Raw genomic sequence first — 22,245 nt, forward strand, 5'->3', positions numbered from 1 at the left:
AATTATCTATCCTCACCGAGAGTGTCTTCTCTTTTGGGTGAGTTTCATGCAACCAGAAGTTCTAAAGCTGTGAAGAAAGAGCATTGATATATCATATAGATGATGATAATAAATAAAACCAATCATAGAAAAGTAATGTTTAAAATACAAAATATAGAGCTCAAACATGCAAAACAACAACCTGCACTCTGTAAACACAGCAGAGTCAATCCCCACAAAGCACTGGACCACTTCCTTTGTCCAGAGCAGCAGCTGCTTTGCTGGCATAGAGCTTATAGCATGTTTTTTTGTTTGTTTTTTGTTTGTTTTTTTGTGCCCTATTACCCAGTTTTCACCACTTCTTCTTTCTTTAATCAATTGCTTGAACACCACTTCCACCTAGTGGTAAACGGTGACAATTTCAAAGGCACTTGAATTCTGTACATGACTATCTGCTGTTTGTTTTTTTTGCTTGTAAAATATCTTAGGCTGCATTTTTCTAGAAGTAAAAGATACCAAACATTGGAAAAAAATTTGCAAATGGTAGCAGATGCAGGTCAAAAACTACAAAAAACAGGTAGAAATCGAAACTAAAACACAAAAGGGATGCAGTAACCGTTCAAATGTTTCCGTTTGTGTACTGTTGCTTGACATAAATCATATAAACCAATCTGTCTCTCTCCAGTCCCTGCTCCAAAGCAACGCCAGCGCTGCTTTTCTGAACACTCAGCTCAGTGAGACTGAGTGGCGGGTGCCAGATGTGGCAGACTTCCTCACAAAAGCCTCCGAGGACCAAAGACCTGCGGGCTCTGCGTACACATGGAGAAATGCGTTCAACGAAACGGACCAGGCCATAAAGACCATTTCACAGTTTATGGAGGTTAGTCAGTTATGATTTATTTTTTCTACTTTCCTTCGAGACAACAAAACAGTAATCTAGAGCATATAAGGATTTCTTTTTACATGACGAAGTTTGTCCTCAAGGGTGGAAATGGAAAATTATAAAACTGTGAGTTTAAGATCTTGCCAATACACCATGGCTGCATGGTTCTTTAGTTGTTTCTAAAAAAAAATATTCTGTTTAGAGATAAAACTGACAAACAACTACTGGGGGAAAGGGGGTTAAATGCTAATTATCTTTTTAGGTCATTTTCCCATAAACTCTTCATGCATTTTCCAGGGATTTTAGTGCTTGACCTCAGATGCCAGCACAGCTATTATTGCAGACCTTGAAATTAAATGTTCTTTTGCATCGCACAGTTCATCAAACTAAATCAAAACCATCTGATCTGTATCAATTGGCATTTTCACTGGTAATTTGGTTAAAATAGAAGGTCAGCCATAAATCCTCCCAATCTTAGTCAGTATTGTTTCTTCATACTTGTTTTGTTTGTCTGCCAGGAGATTTCTTTAAATATCACCTTCCACCTTCTTAATTATCCACTTTCCATTCTGTTGCCTGTCCTTAGACTGATAGGCTCCTCAGTTCATGTTTAATCTTTTAAAGTTCAAGTTAAAGTTACTGTTAGTCTGCCGTTTCCTTCTAATACTTTGTTTGTTCCTTAAGAAAGAATATCAGTTATGTATCCCTTTCACACCAATACTCAGCTGTTTGTAACTTTTCTGACTTAGCCTTCACTCCAAACAACCCAATGACCTACTGACTTCTTTAAGAGGATCATATAATCTGTACAAACAGCTGTTATCCGTAATAGTCAATGTCACAGTTCTAAATAACCATAACAGTCTCCCCTGTCTGCTACATTAGTGGTTCCTATGCTGTAGTTTTTTTTTTTTTAGAATTCGATTTTTTTCCGAATCCTTGATAATCATCAAAGCTCCAATTCAGCTCATGCCAGAGAAACACAAAAGGCTGATATGTTGGGGGGTGCTCAACAGATTAGATAAACAGCTTCAGTGGTTACTCTGTGTCAAACTACGGAGCATGAACTTTGTAAAAGGGTAGGAGTTCATAAATTGTTGTTTTCCATTTCCAAATAAGGATTGGCCATTGAAATGGGCTGCAGGGCAATGACAGTTTCTCACCAAACAATTATTACAATCTCTTGTAATTTTATTGGTACAACAATAAGATCAGTATCACAAAATCTGAACCTCTGCAGCCGTGTTTTTAACTTTCTCATTAAGACCTTTTTACTGCCTGCCTCAGTTCTCCGCTCCTTTTTGCAACTCCGTCCTCTTTAGTGTGTGAACTTGGACAAATTGGAGCCAGTTGCCAATGAGGAACGCTTGGTCAACAAGTCAATGGGTCTTCTGAATAACCAGAAGTTCTGGGCTGGAATCGTGTTTCCCGACATCCTTCCAAATAACAGCACAGACCTGCCGTCCAACGTCAACTACAAAATCCGCATGGACATCGATAATGTGGAGAGGACGAACAAGATTAAAGACGGGTGAGTGCCATGGTCGAGACTGTTTAGCTGCTTGTAAATCCCTTTGCAAGCTTCCCAGCTTTTTTCATGTATTTTTCTTTCCCGTTACGTTACAGATACTGGGATCCTGGTCCCAGAGCAGACCCCTTCGAGGACCTCCGGTACGTCTGGGGTGGATTTTCTTACCTGCAGGACGTCATTGAACAAGGAATTATCCGAGCCATCACCGGCACGAAGGAGAAGACGGGCATCTACATTCAACAAATGCCGTACCCCTGCTACGTCGATGACATGTAAGTAAATGCTTTGAAGAAGGAAAATAAACTTTTCATGTACAAAACAGCTGGTAGATTTGCAACTAAAAATATTTTATTCCTTTTTCTTTTTTTTCAGATTCCTGCGAGTTATGAGCCGGTCGATGCCTCTTTTCATGACTTTGGCATGGATGTACTCTGTGGCCATCATTATCAAAGGCGTGGTGTATGAGAAGGAGGCACGGCTGAAGGAGACCATGAGGATCATGGGACTGAATAATGGCACCCTGTGGCTGAGCTGGTTCATCAGCAGTTTAATCCCACTACTGATCAGCGCAGGCTTACTGGTGGTCTTGCTGAAGGTGTGTTAATGGAGACAATCACGTGCAAAAATAGATCCAAACAGATTCCTGTATGACGATGACTGCTGCTTATTGCGTTTGTTTTATTACGGACTGTTTCCCACAATTCCCAGGATGTAAAATTCTGGAAAACATATCAAATTATTCTGTTTCCTCCTTCTTTTTTTTTCTCCGGCTCTCTCCTCAGATGGGCAACCTGTTGCCATACAGCGACTCGGGCGTCGTGTTTCTTTTCCTGGGATCCTTCGGTGTCGTGACCATCATGCAGTGTTTTCTCATCAGCACTCTGTTTTCTCGTGCCAACCTGGCGGCGGCCTGCGGAGGAATAATATACTTCACCCTCTACCTGCCCTACGTTCTGTGTGTCGCCTGGCAAGACTACGTGGGATTCGGAGCAAAGCTTGTTGTGGTGAGTGACAGAGATTTTATGACACGGGTAAACAATTATTGATACGCCTGGTGCAGATGTGTAAAAAGCCTCAAAGATAATTCAGATTTTATAGATGTAGCACAATGTTACACTGAAAGGAATTATTAATTTGGTGGGTGAAAAAAATTACATATTAAGAAATGATTTTCAACAAAATCCCGGCTGGTAATGACATCCACCAAAGGGCCTTTGTGAGAGAAAGAGGCCCACAGCATTACAGACAATCCACCATAATTAACACTGGGCACAAGGTGTTTTTCCACATATTCACTCTTTGTATTACTGTAAATCCACCTGGTGAGTTTAATGCCAGAAATGTCCACCTTCTAAGGTTCAGTTAATACCAGCACAGAGTCCTAGTCAAAGACCCCGTAGTGTTTAGCAAACTCAACATGGTAATGAATGATGGTGGAGAAAAACTTTTTTTCCCCCCTATGGCCAACTTTAAGACAACTAGTTGAGTGTAGATAGTTTATGCTTTTTTATGGAGATTCCCTGGCCTCTATGCCGACGTTTTCAATAAGATAGTATCTAAGATAGAGGTGTGCTGTGGCTAAAAGAGATGAGCATCCGGGTCATGTGCATTACATTTAAATAATTAAAGTTAAGTAATTGCGCTGCTGGTGACTTTGGAAACCAAACTATGATTTCTCATTATGGGCAGATTTTTATTAATGTCTCTTGTGGCCTTAAGCAACTACTCGTGTTTCCAAAAAAAAAAGAAAATCATTGCCATTATATATTCCTACCTAGACTTGAAATGATACACGGGCATCATAGAGAATTTGTAATAAATAAACTGTATATTGTGTTTCTCTCTCAGAGTCTTCTGTCGCCTGTTGCTTTCGGTTTTGGCTGCGAGTACTTCGCCCTGTTTGAAGAGCAAGGCGTTGGGATCCAGTGGTCAAACCTACTCGCGAGCCCCCTGGAGGAGGACAGCTACAACCTGACCACCTCTATCTGCATCATGCTGTTTGACGCAGTGCTGTACGGAATAATGACCTGGTACATCGAGGCGGTTTTCCCTGGTAAGACACGCAAAAACGGGCAACAATTAGAATCTGCTAGATTCAGCGAAAGGTGGGCAATGTAAGTTTTAAGTTATTTTTAAAACAAATTATTCTATCACAGGTCAGTACGGTATCCCCAGGCCTTGGTATTTCCCTTTCACAAAGTCATATTGGTGTGGAGAGGAGGAACATCAAAACATTAACACCCCTCTGTCAAAGAAGGGCAACGCTGACGGTACAGTTATTAAAATCCTAAGTCAAATAAAACTGCAGGAGAAACTTTTTTTTTCTGATTGCTGATATGTTGATCTTGATTTTATCATATGTACAGCTGTGTGCATGGAGGAAGATCCCAGCCACATTGACCCGGGTGTTTACATCGAAAACCTTGTGAAGATCTACAGCCATGGAAACAAGCTGGCGGTGGACGGACTGAGCCTTAAATTCTACGAAGGCCAGATCACCTCCTTCCTCGGCCACAATGGAGCTGGCAAGACTACGACTATGTAGGTTAACACCCATGTCGTTGACCGCGTATTTAACAACTAGAGAAAATATTAACCCTAAGATGCTTAAATGGTGACCCTGTTCCGTTGTTTTGCCCGGCTTCTGATAGGTCGATCCTGACCGGACTGTTCCCACCCACCTCCGGTACTGCCTACATCCTCGGCAAGGACATCCGCTCAGAGCTCAGCAGCATCAGGCAGAACCTGGGGGTCTGCCCCCAGCACAATGTGCTTTTCAGCATGTACGTACGCAATTTGACCGGAAAGCTTTTTTTTTTTTTTTTTTTGCACACTTCACCCCCTCTCGTAAGTTAGGCATTCATGGTGTTTGTCGGTTTGCCGTGAATCCAGGCTGACAGTTGAGGAGCACATCTGGTTCTACGCTCGCCTGAAGGGTCTTTCAGAGGAGAAGGTGAAGACTGAGATGGAACAGATCGTGCACGACGTTGGACTGCCACACAAGCGAAAGTCTCGCACAAGCACCCTGTCAGGTCGGTCTCTCTTGACGACTTTCTCAGCGCTTGAAGGCTGGTGTATTTTAGACGTGCATTTTAAATTCGAATCGTACGTTTCTGACTTTTATCGTGTTCGCGCAGGTGGGATGCAGAGGAAGTTGTCAGTAGCGCTGGCTTTTGTTGGAGGTTCAAAGGTTGTCATTCTGGACGAGCCTACTGCCGGCGTTGATCCGTATGCACGCAGGGGAATCTGGGACCTGCTCCTCAAATACAGACAGGGTAAGTTAAACCAATCATAACCCATAAGGAGAGAGTTTGTTGCTTATATGTGAAAGTAGGCAGACTGGCTTTCCTACCGCGGCAGAAATGCCATGTTCCTGTGAATTAAATTAAACTTTTATGCCCTTTTTAGGCCGCACCATCATCCTTTCCACTCATCACATGGACGAGGCTGACATCCTGGGTGACCGCATTGCCATCATTTCCCACGGCAAGCTGTGCTGCGTGGGCTCCTCTCTCTTCTTGAAGACGCACCTTGGAACGGGCTACTACCTGACTCTGGTCAAGAGAGACTACGACCTGTCGCTGCAGTCCTGTAGGAACTCTGCCAGCACAGTGTCCTACGTGAAAAAAACAGAGAAGGTAAACAGAAAGTGAAAAAGACATCTTTTATGTTTATTAGCCTAATATTTTTTTTTTAAGAATTATATAAAGATCGATTTACTTATTTATTTTTTGCCTTTTTATTCAGGAGGACAGCGTATCCGAGAGCAGTTCCGATGCTGGTCTGGGGAGCGAACCCGAAAGTGAGACTACCACTATTGGTAAAAACTGGCAGCTTTAGCTTTCCCATTGAAGCATTTGAACGACTCGCCGCCGATAACTTACGCTCACGCACCTTTCTCTTGTTCTGCTCATCTTTTCCGTTAGACGTCTCCCTGATCTCCAAAGTGATTTTCAAGCATGTCCCAGAGGCTCGTCTGGTGGAAGATGTCGGCCACGAGCTCACTTACATCTTGCCATACCAATCAGCTAAAGATGGTGCCTTTGTTGAGCTTTTCCATGAGCTTGATGACCGACTTACCGACTTGGGAATTTCAAGTTATGGAATATCTGACACCACCCTGGAAGAGGTAACGGCTCATTGAGTTAAACACCATCTCACTTAAAATTAAACTAATCCTTTATATCCGTTTCCAGCCTTTTTGTAGCTAATATTAATTGGCTATCAAGTAAACCCTTATCTTAATCTTCTGTCTTTTTGTTTGACAGATTTTCCTGAAAGTGGCAGAAGATAGTGGAGTTGATGCTGCTGAACTTTCAGGTAAACCTTCTGTTTAAAATGCAATAATTGTCCAGCTCTATTTATCCAATAACAGCAGACTATAACTCTTGATGGGGATAAGAACAACAAGAAAGACGTATCCCTCATCTATTGGCAGTAAGCATGTTTATTTTGGTGTGGTTGTAGATGGAGTTGTACCAACCAGGACCCGGCGGCGACATGCCTTTGGAGACCACCAGAGCTGCCTGAGGCCCTTCACTGAGGACGAATTTGACTTCAACGACTCTGAAGGTGACCCAGGTAGAATTTAATTACCCAAAATGCAGAGCAGTAATGAATATTTTAGTTTTAACACAAAGGCTAACGATGCATTTGTAAAATATGCAATGATTAGAAACATTTCAGACACTCGGGCAACTTAAGGCTCAATTTATTGCTCCTGCTACAAAATTGCAATAAAACAGGCTTCCAGTTATGACTAAAGGTTTCAGGACTGTTGCAAAATCAGAGCACATGCTTTATCGGTTTTGCACATTTGCTGACAATGTATTGTTTTTTCCTGACCAGAATCCCGTGAGACTGACTGGCTCGGTGGAACAGACGGGAAAGGTTCATATCAGGTCAAAGGCTGGAGTCTGAAGAGACAGCAGTTTGTCGCTCTCCTCTGGAAACGATTCCTTTATGCTCGCCGCTCCAGGAAAGGCTTCTTTGCTCAGGTGTGCTGTGGTGCATTCTGTATTCAAGGACTATATGTAAAGTTCTGGTTACTGCATGGGTGCCAAGTCCATTACCATTATTTTACAGTATGACTTTACCAGCTTACCATCTTTGAGTCTAACCCAACAAATTGGGTCACAATTTCTGACCCAGTGTTCTAAGTACTATTTCGAATAAATAAATATGTTTATTTGAAGTTCATCAATGCAGAAAAGAATAAACTGATGTTTTTATTCTGGTGTATGCTCATTTATATTGCACCGAAGTGAAAATGCATTGCTGTGGTTTATGTGTTTCAGATTGTTCTGCCAGCAGTGTTTGTGTGCATTGCACTCGTGTTCAGCCTCATTGTTCCTCCATTCGGGAAGTACCCAAGTCTGCCTCTGCATCCCAGCATGTATGGAGAACAGTTTACCTTCATCAGGTGGGACGTCATTACTTGTTATCAACTTCTGTCCTAAAACATGGCATTCTTTTTTCTTTTTCTTTTTTTTAAACAAAGACTTTTCAGCCCTATGTTATACTTTGCAAGAAATAATTCAGTGTATGTAAGAAATGCCATTACCATAACCAGTTGAATGTGTGGGTTTGCAGCAATGACATACCTGAAGACCCTCACAACAGCAAACTCTTGGAAGCTTTGATGGAAAAACCAGGATTTGGAACACGCTGCATGGAAGGAGAGCCGTAAGTGGGCAACTTTATTTATGGAGATTATATATCCAGGAAATATCAATTTAAGTAAAAAAAAATAATAATAATGTTATTAAAAATGTATTTAAAAATAGAAAAACTTGAACTAAAAATGAAGTGTTGATCTCTCTCAGGGAGTTTCCCTGTGCGGCAGTTGAGGACGACTGGTCGGCCCCTCCGGTCCCTCAAAGTGTAAGAGAGCTATTCGACAATGGCAACTGGACCATGGAGAACCCGTCTCCTCTGTGCGAGTGCAGCTGTGACGGCCGTAAGCGGATGCTGCCGGTGTGTCCTGCTGGAGCCGGTGGACTTCCACCGCCGCAGGTTAGTAGGACCAGGAGAATCTAAACCTAGATTCAGCTATGGCATCAGATAGCTACACACACCCCACGCACACAAACACACACACACACACACACACAGATCTTGAAATCAATAATCACTTTTTTTGTCTTTTTTATCCAGATGATGATCAGTGAAGAAAACACCCTCCAGAATTTGACTGGTAGAAACCTGTCAGATTATCTGGTTAAAACCTACGCTCAGATCATTGGAAAGAGGTTAGCTTCTTCCTGTCTTTCGCTTTAACTTATTATTATTATTATTATTATTATTATTATTATTATTATTATTATTATTAAACTTAGTGGGTCTGCCATTTCATTGTATGTTTTTTTTCCATTTACAGCTTGAACAACAAGATCTGGGTTAACGAATTCAGGTACGGGGGATTCTCACTGGGCGCTCGAGGTTCCCAAGTTATGGCCCACACAGATGAAGTTGATTATGCTATTGCACAACTGAGGAAACGCTTTGATCTTGAAAGGGTAAGGATTCTCATGAGAGTAGTATTATTATTGTGGTACAGAACCAATTTGGTTTTACACAACGTAGTTTGTGTTTCTGGTGTTTGTTACCGAGGGGAAAACAAAAACCTGCCGGCACTGAATAGCTTTGGTTTATGATTACAGCTGTAGGGAATCTAGTGAACAGCGTTGGTTAACATGTTACTACACTTTGTCTGACACTGTCTGTCTCCTTTCCTTTCCTTTTCGCCCACCCATCCTTCAGGGAACAGCAGCCGATCGTTTCTTCGGCAGTCTCTCCAGTTTCATCCAAGGATTGGACACAAAGGATAACGTCAAGGTTAGCATGCTTGCACACATTCAGCAGCAAAATGCTTTAACACTAATAAACTTTTATTTCTTTTTCTGTATTTTTTATTTTACCTCCACATACTGTGTATATTCAGTTTGTTTTTGTATTTTTTAAGTGCCACTCTGATTAAGCTTTATTTTACCCACAACGCATAACTCTTCTTGGTGTTTTAATTTAGTATAAATCCATATTAGCTGGTCCCAGGGGCCAAACTAACTCTCAGCCTGAGAGGGACGAAGACCAAAATGGACTTCTGTGGTCTAAAAACATAGTCATAGCATAGTTTACCACTTTATGCACTTTAAAATCTTCACCTTCTTTGCATTAGGCTTATTTACAGCAAAGTCTAGGATTATTTACACATGAAATGGAGGTTGTGTTGGTGCTCCACAGATGATATTCCTGTGTAAAACACATAGAAAAGAATATGTAAAACATTCTGGGTGGTAAAGAGTAAATATAGTATAGGTTTAATTGACTACTTGCATTTTATCTTTAGATCATCTTACATTTCTATTAAGTGATTTATTCTAACTGGAAATGTTCTTTTTTACTAAGTGTTTCACAAAGGAAGATCAATGGTGAGATATTGCCTCCCGTCTCCATTTTCTGCTTAAATAATAACTAAATTCTCTGTAAATAACCTTCCCAATGCAAACGTGATGAAAGTTTAAAGCCTTGTAAACTAGCATTTGCAATAACCAGTATGAGGTTTTGAAAATAGGAATATTTCAACTCCACAAAAAGAGATTAAAAATGGACAAAAAGAGAACAAAAGTTCTGTAAATTTAAATATTTTGCAATAACAGAATTTAGAGTAGACTTGAAAACATAAAATATCTGGGAATATAATCTTAGAGCTACTTTACAAATGCACTAAGCAGATTTTTGAGCCGCTAGTTTAAATCCAAGAGACTTTTAGATGTTACAGTCATTTAAGTTTCACATTTTCCCTGTTTCCTTCTAGATCTGGTTTAATAACAAGGGCTGGCACAGCATTGGTTCCTTCCTCAACGTGATGAACAACGCCATCTTGCGGTCGAGCCTGCCACCCGGTAAAGACCCCGCAAAGTTTGGCATCACTGCTCACAACCATCCTCTGAATCTCACCAAGGAGCAGCTGTCACAAGTTGCACTGTGAGTATCAGTCAGTTTTACATATAAAGGCAAATATTTCTTTTTTGTATGTCCTGTCTGGCAATGTGGCAATAAGAATGGTTGTCTTAATGCCTAAAAAAAGAGCCCAACAGATTTTACTTTCGCAAGTGGAGCCTTACTGTTTTCGCCATAGCGCTCCACTTGATGTACATATGCAAGAAGATTTATTAGATTTTATGCATGTTAAATGGACACTGAAACGGGAAGATAAAAGAGGGGAAAAAAAGGAGAGAAACAGATGAGACAAAATGTTAAAAGGGAGAAAAGGTGAAAGAGGAGAGGAAAGGGAGAGAGCAATATAACATCGCAAACGCAAATATATTTCTGAAATTTCCCTGCCTGCATCATGAGCCATCCTTATCTTGCTTTAGGATGACAACATCTGTGGACGTGCTGGTGTCGATCTGTGTCATCTTCGCCATGTCCTTCGTCCCTGCCAGTTTTGTGGTCTTCCTCATCCAGGAGAGGGTGACTAAAGCCAAACATATGCAGTTCATCAGTGGGGTGCAACCCTTGCTCTACTGGCTGGCCAACTTTATTTGGGATATGGTGAGACATCACAAAATCAGCAGACGTAGAAAAGAAGTCAGCCATCCCAGGCAAAAGTGTTACAAGATTTCCCTTTTCTTCCCCTTCTCTTGCAGTGTAACTACGTTGTTCCAGCTACGCTCGTCATCATTATATTTGTCTGTTTCCAACAAGACTCCTACGTTTCTTCTACCAATCTGCCAGTCCTGGCCCTGCTGCTTCTACTCTATGGGTAATTTGGACAAACATCCAATGCCGTAGCTCTGCACTTGAACCTTTTCCAACATCCATCCATCCATCCATTTTCCAAACCGCTTATCCCTCATGGGGTCGCGGGGGTTGCTGGTGCCTATCTCCAGCTGTCAAATGGGCGAGAGGCGGGGTACACTCTGGACAGGTCGCCAGTCTGTCGCAGGGCAACACAGAGAGACAAACAACCATTCACGCACACACTCACACCTAAGGACAATTTGGAGAAGCCAATCAACCTAACAGTCCAACAGTTTTGTGTAAATGTATAATTTGCTTGTGTTTGTTTTTTTTTTCAAGATGGTCCATCACCCCACTGATGTACCCAGCGTCTTTCTTCTTCAAGATCCCCAGCACTGCCTACGTGGTTCTAACCAGCGTCAACATACTGATTGGAATCAATGGCAGCGTGTCCACGTTTGTACTGGAGTTGTTTGGAAGCAATGTAAGGAAATGTTACAAGCACCATATCATGTTTCAGGAGTTTTATTTTTTTTTATTCCAATACTATGATGTGAAATTGGCATTAAATTCGTGGCTCTTTCAGGATATCGGCGGCGTTAATGACATCTTGAAGAACGTGTTCCTCATCTTCCCTCACTTCTGCCTGGGTAGAGGACTGATTGACATGGTGAAAAATCAGGCCATGGCCGACGCTTTGGAGAGATTTGGTGAGTGTGCCACGCCGAAATTTTTAACCTCTGATCAATGGCGCTCACTGGGACAAGAAAAGTCTGATAAAAGGCGTGACGTTTCTATCACAGGTGAAAACCGGTTTCGCTCTCCTCTGGCATGGGACATGGTGGGAAAGAACCTGTTTGCCATGGCCATAGAGGGTGTTGTATTCTTCTGCATCACGGTCCTCATTCAGTACCACTTCTGGTTCAAAGCCAGGTTTGTAAAACATGTGATTGGCCCACTTTAACTACCACACAACCAAACCTCCCGATTGGAAACGTTAGTGGTCATTTATATTTAAGTCTTTCTGATGAACTGTCCTCTTTTGAAATCGCTCAGATCCTCCACCAGCCATCTGAAACCTATTGGAGAAGAAGATGAAGACGTTGCCAGAGAGAGGCAGAGAATCCTGAGCGGTGGGGGGCAGTCGGACATTCTCGAGCTGAAGCAGCTCACCAAGATTTACAAGCGGAAACAGAAGCCGGCAGTGGACCGGCTGTGCGTTGGCATTCCTCCCGGAGAGGTACGCCACAGTTTACAGAGAATGATGCAATACAAAATGAAAGATGCTTGGTGTTTTAATGAGGTTAAGCAAGTGTGTTTTGAGTTGAAATAGTCAAAGTTGATAAGATTTAATGAACTACATTTTTTTCTTTTTTATGTAGTGTTTTGGGTTGCTTGGGGTCAACGGCGCAGGGAAGACCAGCACCTTCAAAATGTTGACAGGAGACTCGGACGTCACCAGCGGTGAAGCCTACTTAGCTGGCAAGAGGTATGACATGAGACATGCAAGGTTATTTAATTTAAAGTAAAAATGTGTGAAAACCCTTGGGGCTAACGTTCTTGTGGCTTCTCTCCTTTCAGTGTAACCTCAGAGATCAATGAGGTGCATCAGAACATGGGCTACTGTCCTCAGTTTGACGCCATCAATGACCTTCTGACTGGAAGAGAGCACCTCGAGTTCTACGCCATCCTGAGAGGAGTACCTGAGAAGGAAGTCTGTGAGGTCAGCGATGACACACTTTTCGTATTTCATGTCTAACGCTTATAACATGTTTCTCAATCAACGACCAGTAGAACTAGACTGCATAACAATGTAACAAACTCTTTTTTTTTCCCCACCAGGTGGCGGAGTGGGGTATTCGGAAACTGGGTTTGGTCAAGTATGTGGACAAAGCAGCTGGGAGCTATAGTGGAGGAAACATGAGGAAGCTCTCCACTGCTATTGCACTCATAGGAGGACCACCGGTGGTGTTTTTGGTCAGTGAGACTAAACATCTTTTAGAAAATTGAAGAGAACATATTCCTTTTCTGGCAAGGAAAGGTGTGTTGCAGAGTATATTTTAGCTGAATGTATTTTGTCACCTTTTTTTTAACAGGATGAACCAACAACGGGGATGGACCCTAAGGCACGTCGGGCCCTCTGGAATGCCATCCTGAGCATCATCAAAGAGGGGCGATCCGTGGTCCTCACCTCTCACAGGTAAGTCGAAGCATCTCGTTGAACTACAGCTGACATTCGTTAATGGAACAATTTCTGCCACTTTGGTATGTCCCCGCATTAAATGCATGTTTTCTCTGATGGATTGTTGCAGTATGGAGGAGTGTGAAGCGCTCTGCACCAGGATGGCTATCATGGTGAACGGCAGGTTCCGCTGCCTGGGCAGCGTGCAGCACCTTAAGAACCGGTAGGCGTGCGCAGAGAAACATTTCATCCCACTTTAACAAACACAAGGAGAACCAGGAAGGTTTAGTTTACCAAATATTTGATTTAGAATCTGATATTAGCTTTCTAAACCAATGTTTTCTAATTTACAAAAATCCACATTTCACCCAAATGTGTTTACATTGTTGACACTTCAAAACAAAACATTCACCCAATTTGGTTTTATTATCTATATGTGTCACAAATCAAGAAACAGCCAAGTGCTAAAACACCATTTGGCATCTGTAATACCATTGTTTTGTTTGGGAAAATTTGTGAAAATAGGACTTTTTAGCATCTTAAAAAGACCCAGCTTAAAAACCCCAGCCCAACTTTAAAACCCTGATCTAACATTTTGAAGACTACATTGTTTATAGTTAACCTAGATTTCTTGACTTTTTCTCTTTCGTCCCCACAATATAATAACAATCTTCTTTATTGTCATTGCAACGTACATTCCAATTAAATTTGTTCTCTGCATTTAACCCATCCCCTTGGGGAGAGTGGGAGTTGAACCCAGAACCTCCGGGTTCTGGAAGAACCACAAGGCAACCAAATGCAACCCAGATCTGAACCCACAATCCCCAGCGGCTGATGCTTTATCCACTAGGCCACTGGGTCAATATTCACAATACTTTTCCTGAGCTTTAGCACCTCAGCTACCAAAAAGCTACAACAGCTCTGGGTATCAAGGGTGGCTGTGTCCATCCAAATGGTTCAGTTTATTGATGCAGAGCATGAAGTCATAGCACTTGAACTATAATAAGGAAATATAGTCCTCTACAATAGCAATATGGTGCATATAGATACTGCGGTAGAGTTTTTGTTTCAATATATGGTGTCAATCTAAATTAAATTAAGAATAAAACAATAATGAAAAGAAAGATACAAATCTACTTACATTGACAATATATAATACCTGCAGTCTACTGAAGTAATGCGATTGGTTACATTTAAGCAGCACATTTAACAAGGGAAAAGTCTCCAAACTTTCTTTTTTGCACACCTATTCAGACTTGTTGGATGTTTTCCACCAGGTTCGGAGATGGCTACACCATCATCTTGCGAGTGGCGGGGCCAGACCCAGACCTACGGCCGGTTAGGGAGTTCATTGAACAGGAGCTGCCGGGAAGCACGTTGAAGGAGAAACACCGCAACATGCTGCAGTACCAGCTCCCCTCTTCCCTCACCTCCCTCGCCCGAATTTTCTCCCTACTCTCCAAGAACAAGGAGGCACTCAGCATAGAGGACTACTCTGTCTCCCAGACTACTTTAGACCAAGTAAGCAAGCATACACAAATTCAGTGGCGTTTTTTTTTTTTTGCATTAATGGCGCCCTGGGCGAGCCTCACCTTCTGCACTCCACCCTACCAAAGAAATTTGAGAACAAAAGATTCTGAGATTAGATGAAATGTGGTCCATTTCTACACAAAGAAATGGACCACACATTCAACTGCACATTCATAAATAAAAGCAATAGAAAACTTATTCAAGTTGCAACTACTTTATAAGGTAAATTTTTATCTTGAGCCCCCCCCTCCCCTAATGCCACCCTGAGCAACTGCCCATATGGCCCATATCTAAAACCGCCACCACAAAAGGTTCTAATCAGAATAATGATATAAAATTATCTTAAGCAATGTGATGGTTTATTGTGTTTTTCTTCTGCTTTCCCGCAGGTGTTTGTTAATTTCGCCAAGGACCAAAGTGATGAAGACCACTTGAAGGATGTCCACCTGAGCAAGCGGGATGCCGTTGTGGTCGACGTTTCCAAATTAAACTCTTTCCTCATGGACAATAAGACAAAGGAGAGCTGTGTCTAACTGGTCAAGCTATGCTTCACCTTCCCTCCCAGCAACTATAAAACGTGGACCACTAACTTGTGGGGGGGAGATGAACAATGGTCATTTTTTTTTATTTCTATTTTTTAGTCTGTTTTTAATTGTCATCATTTTCAGTGAACCTGCGTCTCATCGCACAGCCTCTGAGGGAGGCAAAGACGGCAGGTTTTGTGACAGACACTGAAACGATGAAAACTCAATGCAAATCAATGCAAGTAATATAAATATATTTAAGATTAGAAGATAGCCGTGTCGAGGTTGGAGACTGGAGCTCCTCCTCTTCACGACGTGGACTGGAAGAAAAGAAAAAAAGACACTTGAAGCGACGGCAGGATTTGAATTCCCCGTCGACTGGGAAGTCTGGGTTACTGACTTCATGAGCAAGACACCTTCAGGGGATAGCGCACGACAAAATCTGGAGTTTTTCATCTCCATTCCTCGGAGCAGAGAGCATCAGTCTGACAGGACTGCCTGTAAGCGACAGCAGAGTTTATGACGTTGCAAAAACAAAGTCATTCAAATCATTCACTGCCAGCTGTTGAACGATGGACTGACTTCTTTTTATTCAGGGTCAAACCTTTCTCAATTTCTATTTGTTACCGAGCGCAGTTGTTTTATAATGCAAGAGATGTTTTTTTTTTTTTTTTTAAAAAAGCATCTAAAATCTCATTTCAGTCTCAAATTTGTGTTAACTTTTGCTAATCTGAAACAAAAAAAATCCTTTTAGGCAAGCATGTTTAAGTTGTATCTCATGGTTGTTCAATATGTCAAACTGCTAACCAATATGTATTTTTTTTTTTTTTTTTTTTTTGTATTTGGTGTTCTTGGTGTCCTTAACATTGTCCAGCACAGTGCCTATTCTGGTGGAGGGTCAAGCTTGAGCACTCCATTAAAAACAACAATGTATGTAGGCTGCCAAGGAATGTATAAGACCAGTACCAACATGCAACACAGCACATGGAAATTTGTTTTATTATAGGTTATCGTGAGCTAATGTGTTGTTGTTTTTTTAACTGCCCTTCAATGTAAGAAGAAAAAAAAATAGTGGTTCCCTTTCGTCTGGTTAAGATGTGTGTTCTGCTCTTCTGGCTTTTTTCATCCTGCCCTCTTAAAACTATTGCCGAACAGAAAGAATATGGTCCTTGATCTGTTTGGATTTGTTTTTCAACATGACATGGAAATATACTATATGCTGCATGGGTTTTTACAAGGCCGCAACTTTGAGTGTCAGCAGCTCTGGTTGTGTGAGCCTGCGGTCTGCAGAAAGAAGCCTGAGCTGAAATATGTAAATGTTTTGGTTATGGCCTTTGAGAGGGCACGATGGGAGCTCTTCAGATCCAAGCCGGTGCTGCATGAATAATATGTACAGTTGCAATTTTGTGATGTTAACACTGGAGTGAACTAACTACGTGTGTGCCAAACAAAGCTGAACTTTCATCGTTGACCAACCAGCAAAAGGAGACGAGTGTTTTGGAAAGTTCATTCATCAGCCTCGTCAGAAATATACCCCTCTTTCTGTTATCAGCGGGGGTTATTGGAAAAAAAAACGGCGTGCACTCTCCTTCTTTCTTAACAAGACTGCAAGTTATGTTCATCCTGCAGGGAAATTGCCAGAGTCTGTCCACATCTAGCTGCAGTGTAGGACGAGGCATTTATTTTCAACAACCAGACTGGCTGATTTAATGAATCAGCCATACTGAATACAAGGACCATGCAAATTAAAATTGTGCTTTTAATGCTTTTTGTTGTCCAAAAACGAATCATCCAGGATTTAAACTGATGGCAGATTGTCATTACAGGTGCTCTGTCTTGTGCAAAATCATGGAAAGGGGATTTAACTATCTCTGGGATCTGCTCACTATAAACTAAGGGATTTTATTCTCTTCCTGAAAACCCCTAATTTTTAAAGAATTTGAGCACTTTACGGGCTTAGCAGCCCTTTAGTTTCCACTTCGTCGGTGTAGAGATGTAAAGACAAATCTCTGCACTGGAACCAGACACAACAAACAAAGCTACACCACTGCAGTGAAATGTTTGCTAGAAACTTGAAGTAGAGAACAAAGGCTTGTGTATTTAAGAGAAACGTGATTGAAATAAGTGAAAAAGGTGAAAATTAGAACTAGTGACAAAGAGAGAAATGCAGGATGGAACGAGAGTGGAGATTTTTCTCTTTTCATTCTCAATATTATTCTTCGTTTACATTTTGAAGTATTACAGCTGTTTGAGTCTGTTACCCATTGTGAATGGTCATTCTTTACATTAATAAAAAAATATGTTTTGACAAAAAAAAAAGTGGCTCCTTATATTTTTGTTTTTATCTAATATGGTTTTGTGTGCAGCTGGAAAAATATGTATTGTACATGTAAATATTTTTCTCAGTAGATATATTTCTAATGAAATGTATAACTTATGTCTGGAACGACCCAGACATACAAAATAAATCCAAAAAATATGTTTGATAAGGCGGAATGGCAGATGGAATAAGTACTGAGCATGCTTAGTGTATTAAATACTTACAGTAGAAATCCTTTAGCTGGTCGTGACAGCTTCAAGACATTTTTGTATGGAGAATACTGCCAGCCAAGTAACAAAACCATTTCAGTTATTAAAAAAGACAAAATGTTGATAGTGATAGGCTTTAAGATTCAGTAAGAAAGATAATACTGGACATCTGGGTGTGGGTCATAACTGATTAAGCGTTTTTACAAGATGGAGAAGAGATTGTAAACAGTGGGAACTTGATTTGAACTAGCAAGAGGTCATGCTCAAACATACTTCCCCTTTAGTATTTACAGTTCCACAAATGGGATTTGTATATCTATATATTGCTAGTTGAGAAAGTGGCATTAATAATCAACAATGGTCTACAATCCTTAACGGCATTTCAGTTTTTAGCTTTATGTGACGAACCGACAGGGAGCAGAGAACTAAAGTAGGTTAAATAAGTGGAGAGACAGGTGAGCGGAATTAATCCAAATAATCAAGGACAGGTGGGAATGATTAAGGGAGCTGACAGGACACTAGATAATAAAACTAAGATAAAACAGAATAGACAAAGCACATAAATAAAATCAGAACTAATACAGGGACCGGATAACTAACACAGTGAAGAGGGTAAACAAGAATCCAAAAACAGAAATAAACCCAGAGGCAGGAAAGAGCTACTTAACCAAATAACAAACATAAACCAAAACAGAACATTACAATATATATATATATATATATATATATATATATATATATATATATATATAATTTTTTTTCCCCTCACTGTGGACTTGTCACATGTTGCTTGACATTTACTGATTAACAAACAGTATCTTTATGTGTGTAATGAGGGACGATGACTGTGTCACTACAGCAGGGAAACAGCTGCCAAGCTCCCATACTAACACACCCAAATTCACCCAATAAATAAGCTATAAAGACAGAAGCAGTTGTTCCTTCTGAGTTATTCATCCACCAACACCATGACTGGTCGAGTTGTTTTGCTGGGACTCCTGCTCATCTGTGTCGCAACAGGTAAAATATGAAAGTATTTTTTTGGTCAAACATTGGTTTTGAAGTTGCTGTTTTTTTTTTTTTTTTTTTTTTTAAGTAGTCCAAGTTGTTTACAAATAGCTTTAACAATTGTATCTCTATTTAAAATGAAACCTACTTTAATAAAACTCGATTGCTGCTGATCACTACTTTAACGGCAAATGCGACCATAAAAAAACGTGTAAAAAAAAATGTAATTCCTTTTGTAGAATATATAAAAGACACTTTACAGTTTAATTCATACTGAAACTCAGGGCTGAAAGTACTTAATTATTAAAAAGTCTTAATTTTATACAAAATGTGATGTCAACACTCTTAAAGTTGGAATATGTCAAAAGCCACTTATTTTATTTTTTTTCTCTACAGATGCTGCAGACAAGTCTGGACTTATGAGGAAGGTGATATGAATTTTAAAATTAGAATCTTATCTAATTTATGTAGGTTCTACAGTTGAACAGAATTTCATGTACTTTTGTATTGTTCATGTATCCGACAGCCTTCTTGTCCTGAGGTGGAAGAGATCGTGGCATGCCCAATGAACTTCGCCCCTGTCTGCGGCAGCGATGGAAACACTTACGCCAACGAGTGTGCCCTCTGTGTCGAGAGACAGTGAGTTCACACAGTCGCTACACACTTGTGGTATTCACTCATTAGGTTTAAGGCACCCAAGCTGATTCTGTGGGGAATAAAATGCTTTAGTTATCCCTTGGTGGTCAAACAATGTAAAACATTGTAAACAAATGCGGACCAACTATTGAAAGTGGTGTTTTTTTTAAAAAACAAAGTAAAAAAAAACTCAAGCATTATATATTTCAAGTTTAAAAAAGTGACTTTTCATTCCTCAGAAGAGTTACTTGCCTTGTTTTCTCTATTGACATACAATGCTAGAAAGAACAAAATCTCAGCAAACAGAGTGAATCACTGGTATTTCTTGTCGCCATTCTCTCCACAGAGCAACCAAAAGGGACATTATGGTCGCCAAAGAGGGAGGCTGCTGACCTGCACGGTTGAGTAAGGCAGCACCAGGAAGAAAACTGGAAAAATTATACTCACTGTTGTCTCATTAAAGTCCAAGTTTCGACAAACTGAGTTTCTGATTGTCTTTCCTCAAGATTGTATGACAATGTGTGCTTTAAACTACGTTCTTAGGGGAGGTTAAATACATATTGGAGATCAATAAAGCTGATGGTTGATGGAAAAATAGATCACAAACTTGTTTATTACGGTAAGATCTGACACTCAGTAAAGACATTAATCCCCAGAAGAAAGTTGGAGGGAAGAAAGAAAAATGCACGTTTCATGTTTTTTTTAAACAAGTGGCCATAATATTTTACAAAATTATAGAACATCATATTCATGTGCTTGTCTTTACTGAGGGTCTGGTGATTGACTCACCAAGTGGTCTGGCGTACTTCTGTATTTTTTTATTTTTTTTATTATTTTTAGAGGGACTTTGCCATTGTTTTTGGTAGTTGCACCATTTTTCATGTTCTTCTTTTCTGTGATTGCAACTTTATTCTTTTGCAGCATTTGTTGTTTTTATGTGTTTTGGAGTTTGCATCCTTCACAAATATGCAGATTGTCCGTTTGGTTGCTTCCTGAGCATTGGATTTATTTAATATACCAACACAAAGCTAACCTGGCAAGCCAAATTGATAATGTGTTGCACTCTGCACATTATCAAGATAGGCCTGCTCCTACCAAATCCATTTGGATGAAGGAGGAACATTAAGCAGAACATCCCTGAGCTGATTGGGCGAATCGACACCTAGTGCCCCGGCTATCAAAGGATGGTTTTAGCCAAACTACCTACAACGGTATCAAATGAAAATGTTATAAGCAGCGGCCGCCATGAGAAACCACAAGCTTCGCTGGTCGAGGCACTTCTTTCTGTTCTTTTAAAAACAGGAAATTGTGGATTTTTGACAAATCAAATGTGATAGCAGCAGCTAGCCGTGCGTCCTCCTGCACTGCCCTGTTTGTTTTGGTTAGGCTGTGGGATGGGCAGCTCTTGCTTTCATCACAGCCGGTATGTCCCGCCTTAAACCGTAAAAAAAAAAAAAAAAAAAAAAAAAACATAATACTGCAACGTGATTGATCCAAACTGTTTTTTTGGTTTGGTCCCGAACGGTTGGGGTGGGAGCGGGACTAGATGGATTATCGTGCGTTTGTGAACGCACAAATACAGCTTGCAAGCAAGGTTAATACATAGCAACCCCTGTTTGTGAAATGGAAGAAATTGGATAAAAAGATATGAATAAAAATCTAAATGTGTGACGGGCCGTTTTTGCGTTTAGCCCTCCTCTGAGTCGATGCTCTGGAACCAACTTTCATTGAAATTAAATTAGCAGGTGTTGCGTTCTTTTGCCCATACTTCTTTGCAAAAGAACAACTCTCTCAACGTGGATGGAAAGCATCTGCGAACAACTATTTCCATGTCTTCCCAGCTAATAAATTGGATATTTGTTTGGACTTTGGGCCATTCTAACACATGAATATGTTTTGATCTAGACCATTCAATGTAGCTCTGGGTGTATCATATTTTAATTATAGTTGTTTATAATATGTTCCCTTTCTTACTTGTGAGGATTGATTCATTTATTGATCGACTTTCCACCCCCAGTCTAAAGCCTTTTGTAGCCTCTAACTGGTTTTATTTCAGGATTGACCTGCACTGAGCTACATCCATCTTCCCATCAAGTCTGAGCAGCTTCCCTTTCCCTGTTAAACAAAAGCATCCAATCCATGTTTTGCTATCTGTGGCTATGCCAATTCAATTTTCAGATGATTAACTCAAGATTCTGCTCTCTGGGATGTTCAAAGCTTTTGATATTGTTTTATAACCTAACTGCTGTACACTTCTCCACAACTTTAAAACAGTGTGTCCTGATCCTTAGTGTTCATTCACTCATTTTGAACAAACCTCTAGGGTTTTCTAACCTTAAATACCAAAGCGACACTAATTGGGTGACTGAAGGGAGTTAGTTGAACTGTATTTATTTGAAAGTATTAAAATGAAGGGGGTTCATGCATCATGCATTTCCTTCCTCTTCGCAATTATGCACTACTTTGTGGTAGTCCATCTGATGAACTGAAATACTTTAAAGTTCGGAGTTGCAATCGGACATGTGAAAATAGTATTTGGACACCTTTAAAGGCAGTACAGAATAAATTTCAGGAATTCATTACTTAAAGCCTTTCTGTAATGAAGCTCTGAGTATTGATCTTCTGTTAAGGGAAAGCAGCTGGCGAATGATTTGCTGGTTATCTCAGTGGCTGAGCTCACTGTTTACATTACTCATAC

The 22,245-nt window shown here is 40.5% G+C and overlaps 2 protein-coding genes across 2 annotated transcripts in view; both read left to right on the forward strand.

Annotated features, from left to right (window-relative positions):
* The window catches only part of LOC105934264 (phospholipid-transporting ATPase ABCA1), a 37,827-nt gene extending 20,767 nt beyond the window's left edge, over window positions 1–17,060 (forward strand). The window contains exons 12-48 of the mRNA XM_036134110.1: window positions 665–859; window positions 2,185–2,393; window positions 2,489–2,665; window positions 2,766–2,988; window positions 3,176–3,397; window positions 4,242–4,446; window positions 4,550–4,663; window positions 4,760–4,934; window positions 5,045–5,176; window positions 5,286–5,425; window positions 5,531–5,668; window positions 5,802–6,031; window positions 6,141–6,213; window positions 6,320–6,522; window positions 6,662–6,713; window positions 6,861–6,974; window positions 7,242–7,390; window positions 7,691–7,815; window positions 7,986–8,078; window positions 8,219–8,408; window positions 8,550–8,644; window positions 8,773–8,911; window positions 9,156–9,230; window positions 10,210–10,379; window positions 10,772–10,949; window positions 11,045–11,160; window positions 11,478–11,622; window positions 11,725–11,848; window positions 11,942–12,071; window positions 12,195–12,378; window positions 12,521–12,627; window positions 12,720–12,861; window positions 12,981–13,115; window positions 13,235–13,338; window positions 13,451–13,543; window positions 14,598–14,841; window positions 15,240–17,060. Of these exons, the coding sequence (XP_035990003.1) occupies window positions 665–859; window positions 2,185–2,393; window positions 2,489–2,665; window positions 2,766–2,988; window positions 3,176–3,397; window positions 4,242–4,446; window positions 4,550–4,663; window positions 4,760–4,934; window positions 5,045–5,176; window positions 5,286–5,425; window positions 5,531–5,668; window positions 5,802–6,031; window positions 6,141–6,213; window positions 6,320–6,522; window positions 6,662–6,713; window positions 6,861–6,974; window positions 7,242–7,390; window positions 7,691–7,815; window positions 7,986–8,078; window positions 8,219–8,408; window positions 8,550–8,644; window positions 8,773–8,911; window positions 9,156–9,230; window positions 10,210–10,379; window positions 10,772–10,949; window positions 11,045–11,160; window positions 11,478–11,622; window positions 11,725–11,848; window positions 11,942–12,071; window positions 12,195–12,378; window positions 12,521–12,627; window positions 12,720–12,861; window positions 12,981–13,115; window positions 13,235–13,338; window positions 13,451–13,543; window positions 14,598–14,841; window positions 15,240–15,383 (5,484 nt within the window). The 3' untranslated portion in view covers window positions 15,384–17,060. The remainder of the gene's footprint in view (window positions 1–664; window positions 860–2,184; window positions 2,394–2,488; window positions 2,666–2,765; window positions 2,989–3,175; window positions 3,398–4,241; window positions 4,447–4,549; window positions 4,664–4,759; window positions 4,935–5,044; window positions 5,177–5,285; window positions 5,426–5,530; window positions 5,669–5,801; window positions 6,032–6,140; window positions 6,214–6,319; window positions 6,523–6,661; window positions 6,714–6,860; window positions 6,975–7,241; window positions 7,391–7,690; window positions 7,816–7,985; window positions 8,079–8,218; window positions 8,409–8,549; window positions 8,645–8,772; window positions 8,912–9,155; window positions 9,231–10,209; window positions 10,380–10,771; window positions 10,950–11,044; window positions 11,161–11,477; window positions 11,623–11,724; window positions 11,849–11,941; window positions 12,072–12,194; window positions 12,379–12,520; window positions 12,628–12,719; window positions 12,862–12,980; window positions 13,116–13,234; window positions 13,339–13,450; window positions 13,544–14,597; window positions 14,842–15,239) is intronic.
* A 1,707-nt stretch (window positions 17,061–18,767) lies between these two features.
* spink4 (serine peptidase inhibitor, Kazal type 4) lies at window positions 18,768–20,027 on the forward strand. Its single transcript, XM_036134107.1, has 4 exons — window positions 18,768–18,923; window positions 19,308–19,339; window positions 19,438–19,550; window positions 19,894–20,027. Exons 1-4 carry the CDS (start codon window positions 18,872–18,874, stop codon window positions 19,937–19,939), a joined length of 243 nt encoding a protein of 80 aa, XP_035990000.1. The 5' UTR covers window positions 18,768–18,871; the 3' UTR covers window positions 19,940–20,027.
* The last annotated feature ends 2,218 nt before the right edge of the window (window positions 20,028–22,245 follow it).

Source organism: Fundulus heteroclitus, unplaced genomic scaffold (assembly GCF_011125445.2).
Source record: "Fundulus heteroclitus isolate FHET01 unplaced genomic scaffold, MU-UCD_Fhet_4.1 scaffold_74, whole genome shotgun sequence".
NCBI classification, from domain to species: Eukaryota; Metazoa; Chordata; class Actinopteri; order Cyprinodontiformes; family Fundulidae; genus Fundulus; species Fundulus heteroclitus.

Excerpts from the sequence above, each read along its gene's own strand:
- spink4 (XM_036134107.1), top strand. The coding sequence starts at position 18,872 with ATGACTGGTCGAGTTGTTTTGCTGGGACTCCTGCTCATCTGTGTCGCA. Across the intron at positions 18,924-19,307 it reads GCTCATCTGTGTCGCAACAG|ATGCTGCAGACAAGTCTGGA; the intron begins GTAAAATATGAA and ends TTTTCTCTACAG. Across the intron at positions 19,340-19,437 it reads AGTCTGGACTTATGAGGAAG|CCTTCTTGTCCTGAGGTGGA; the intron begins GTGATATGAATT and ends TGTATCCGACAG.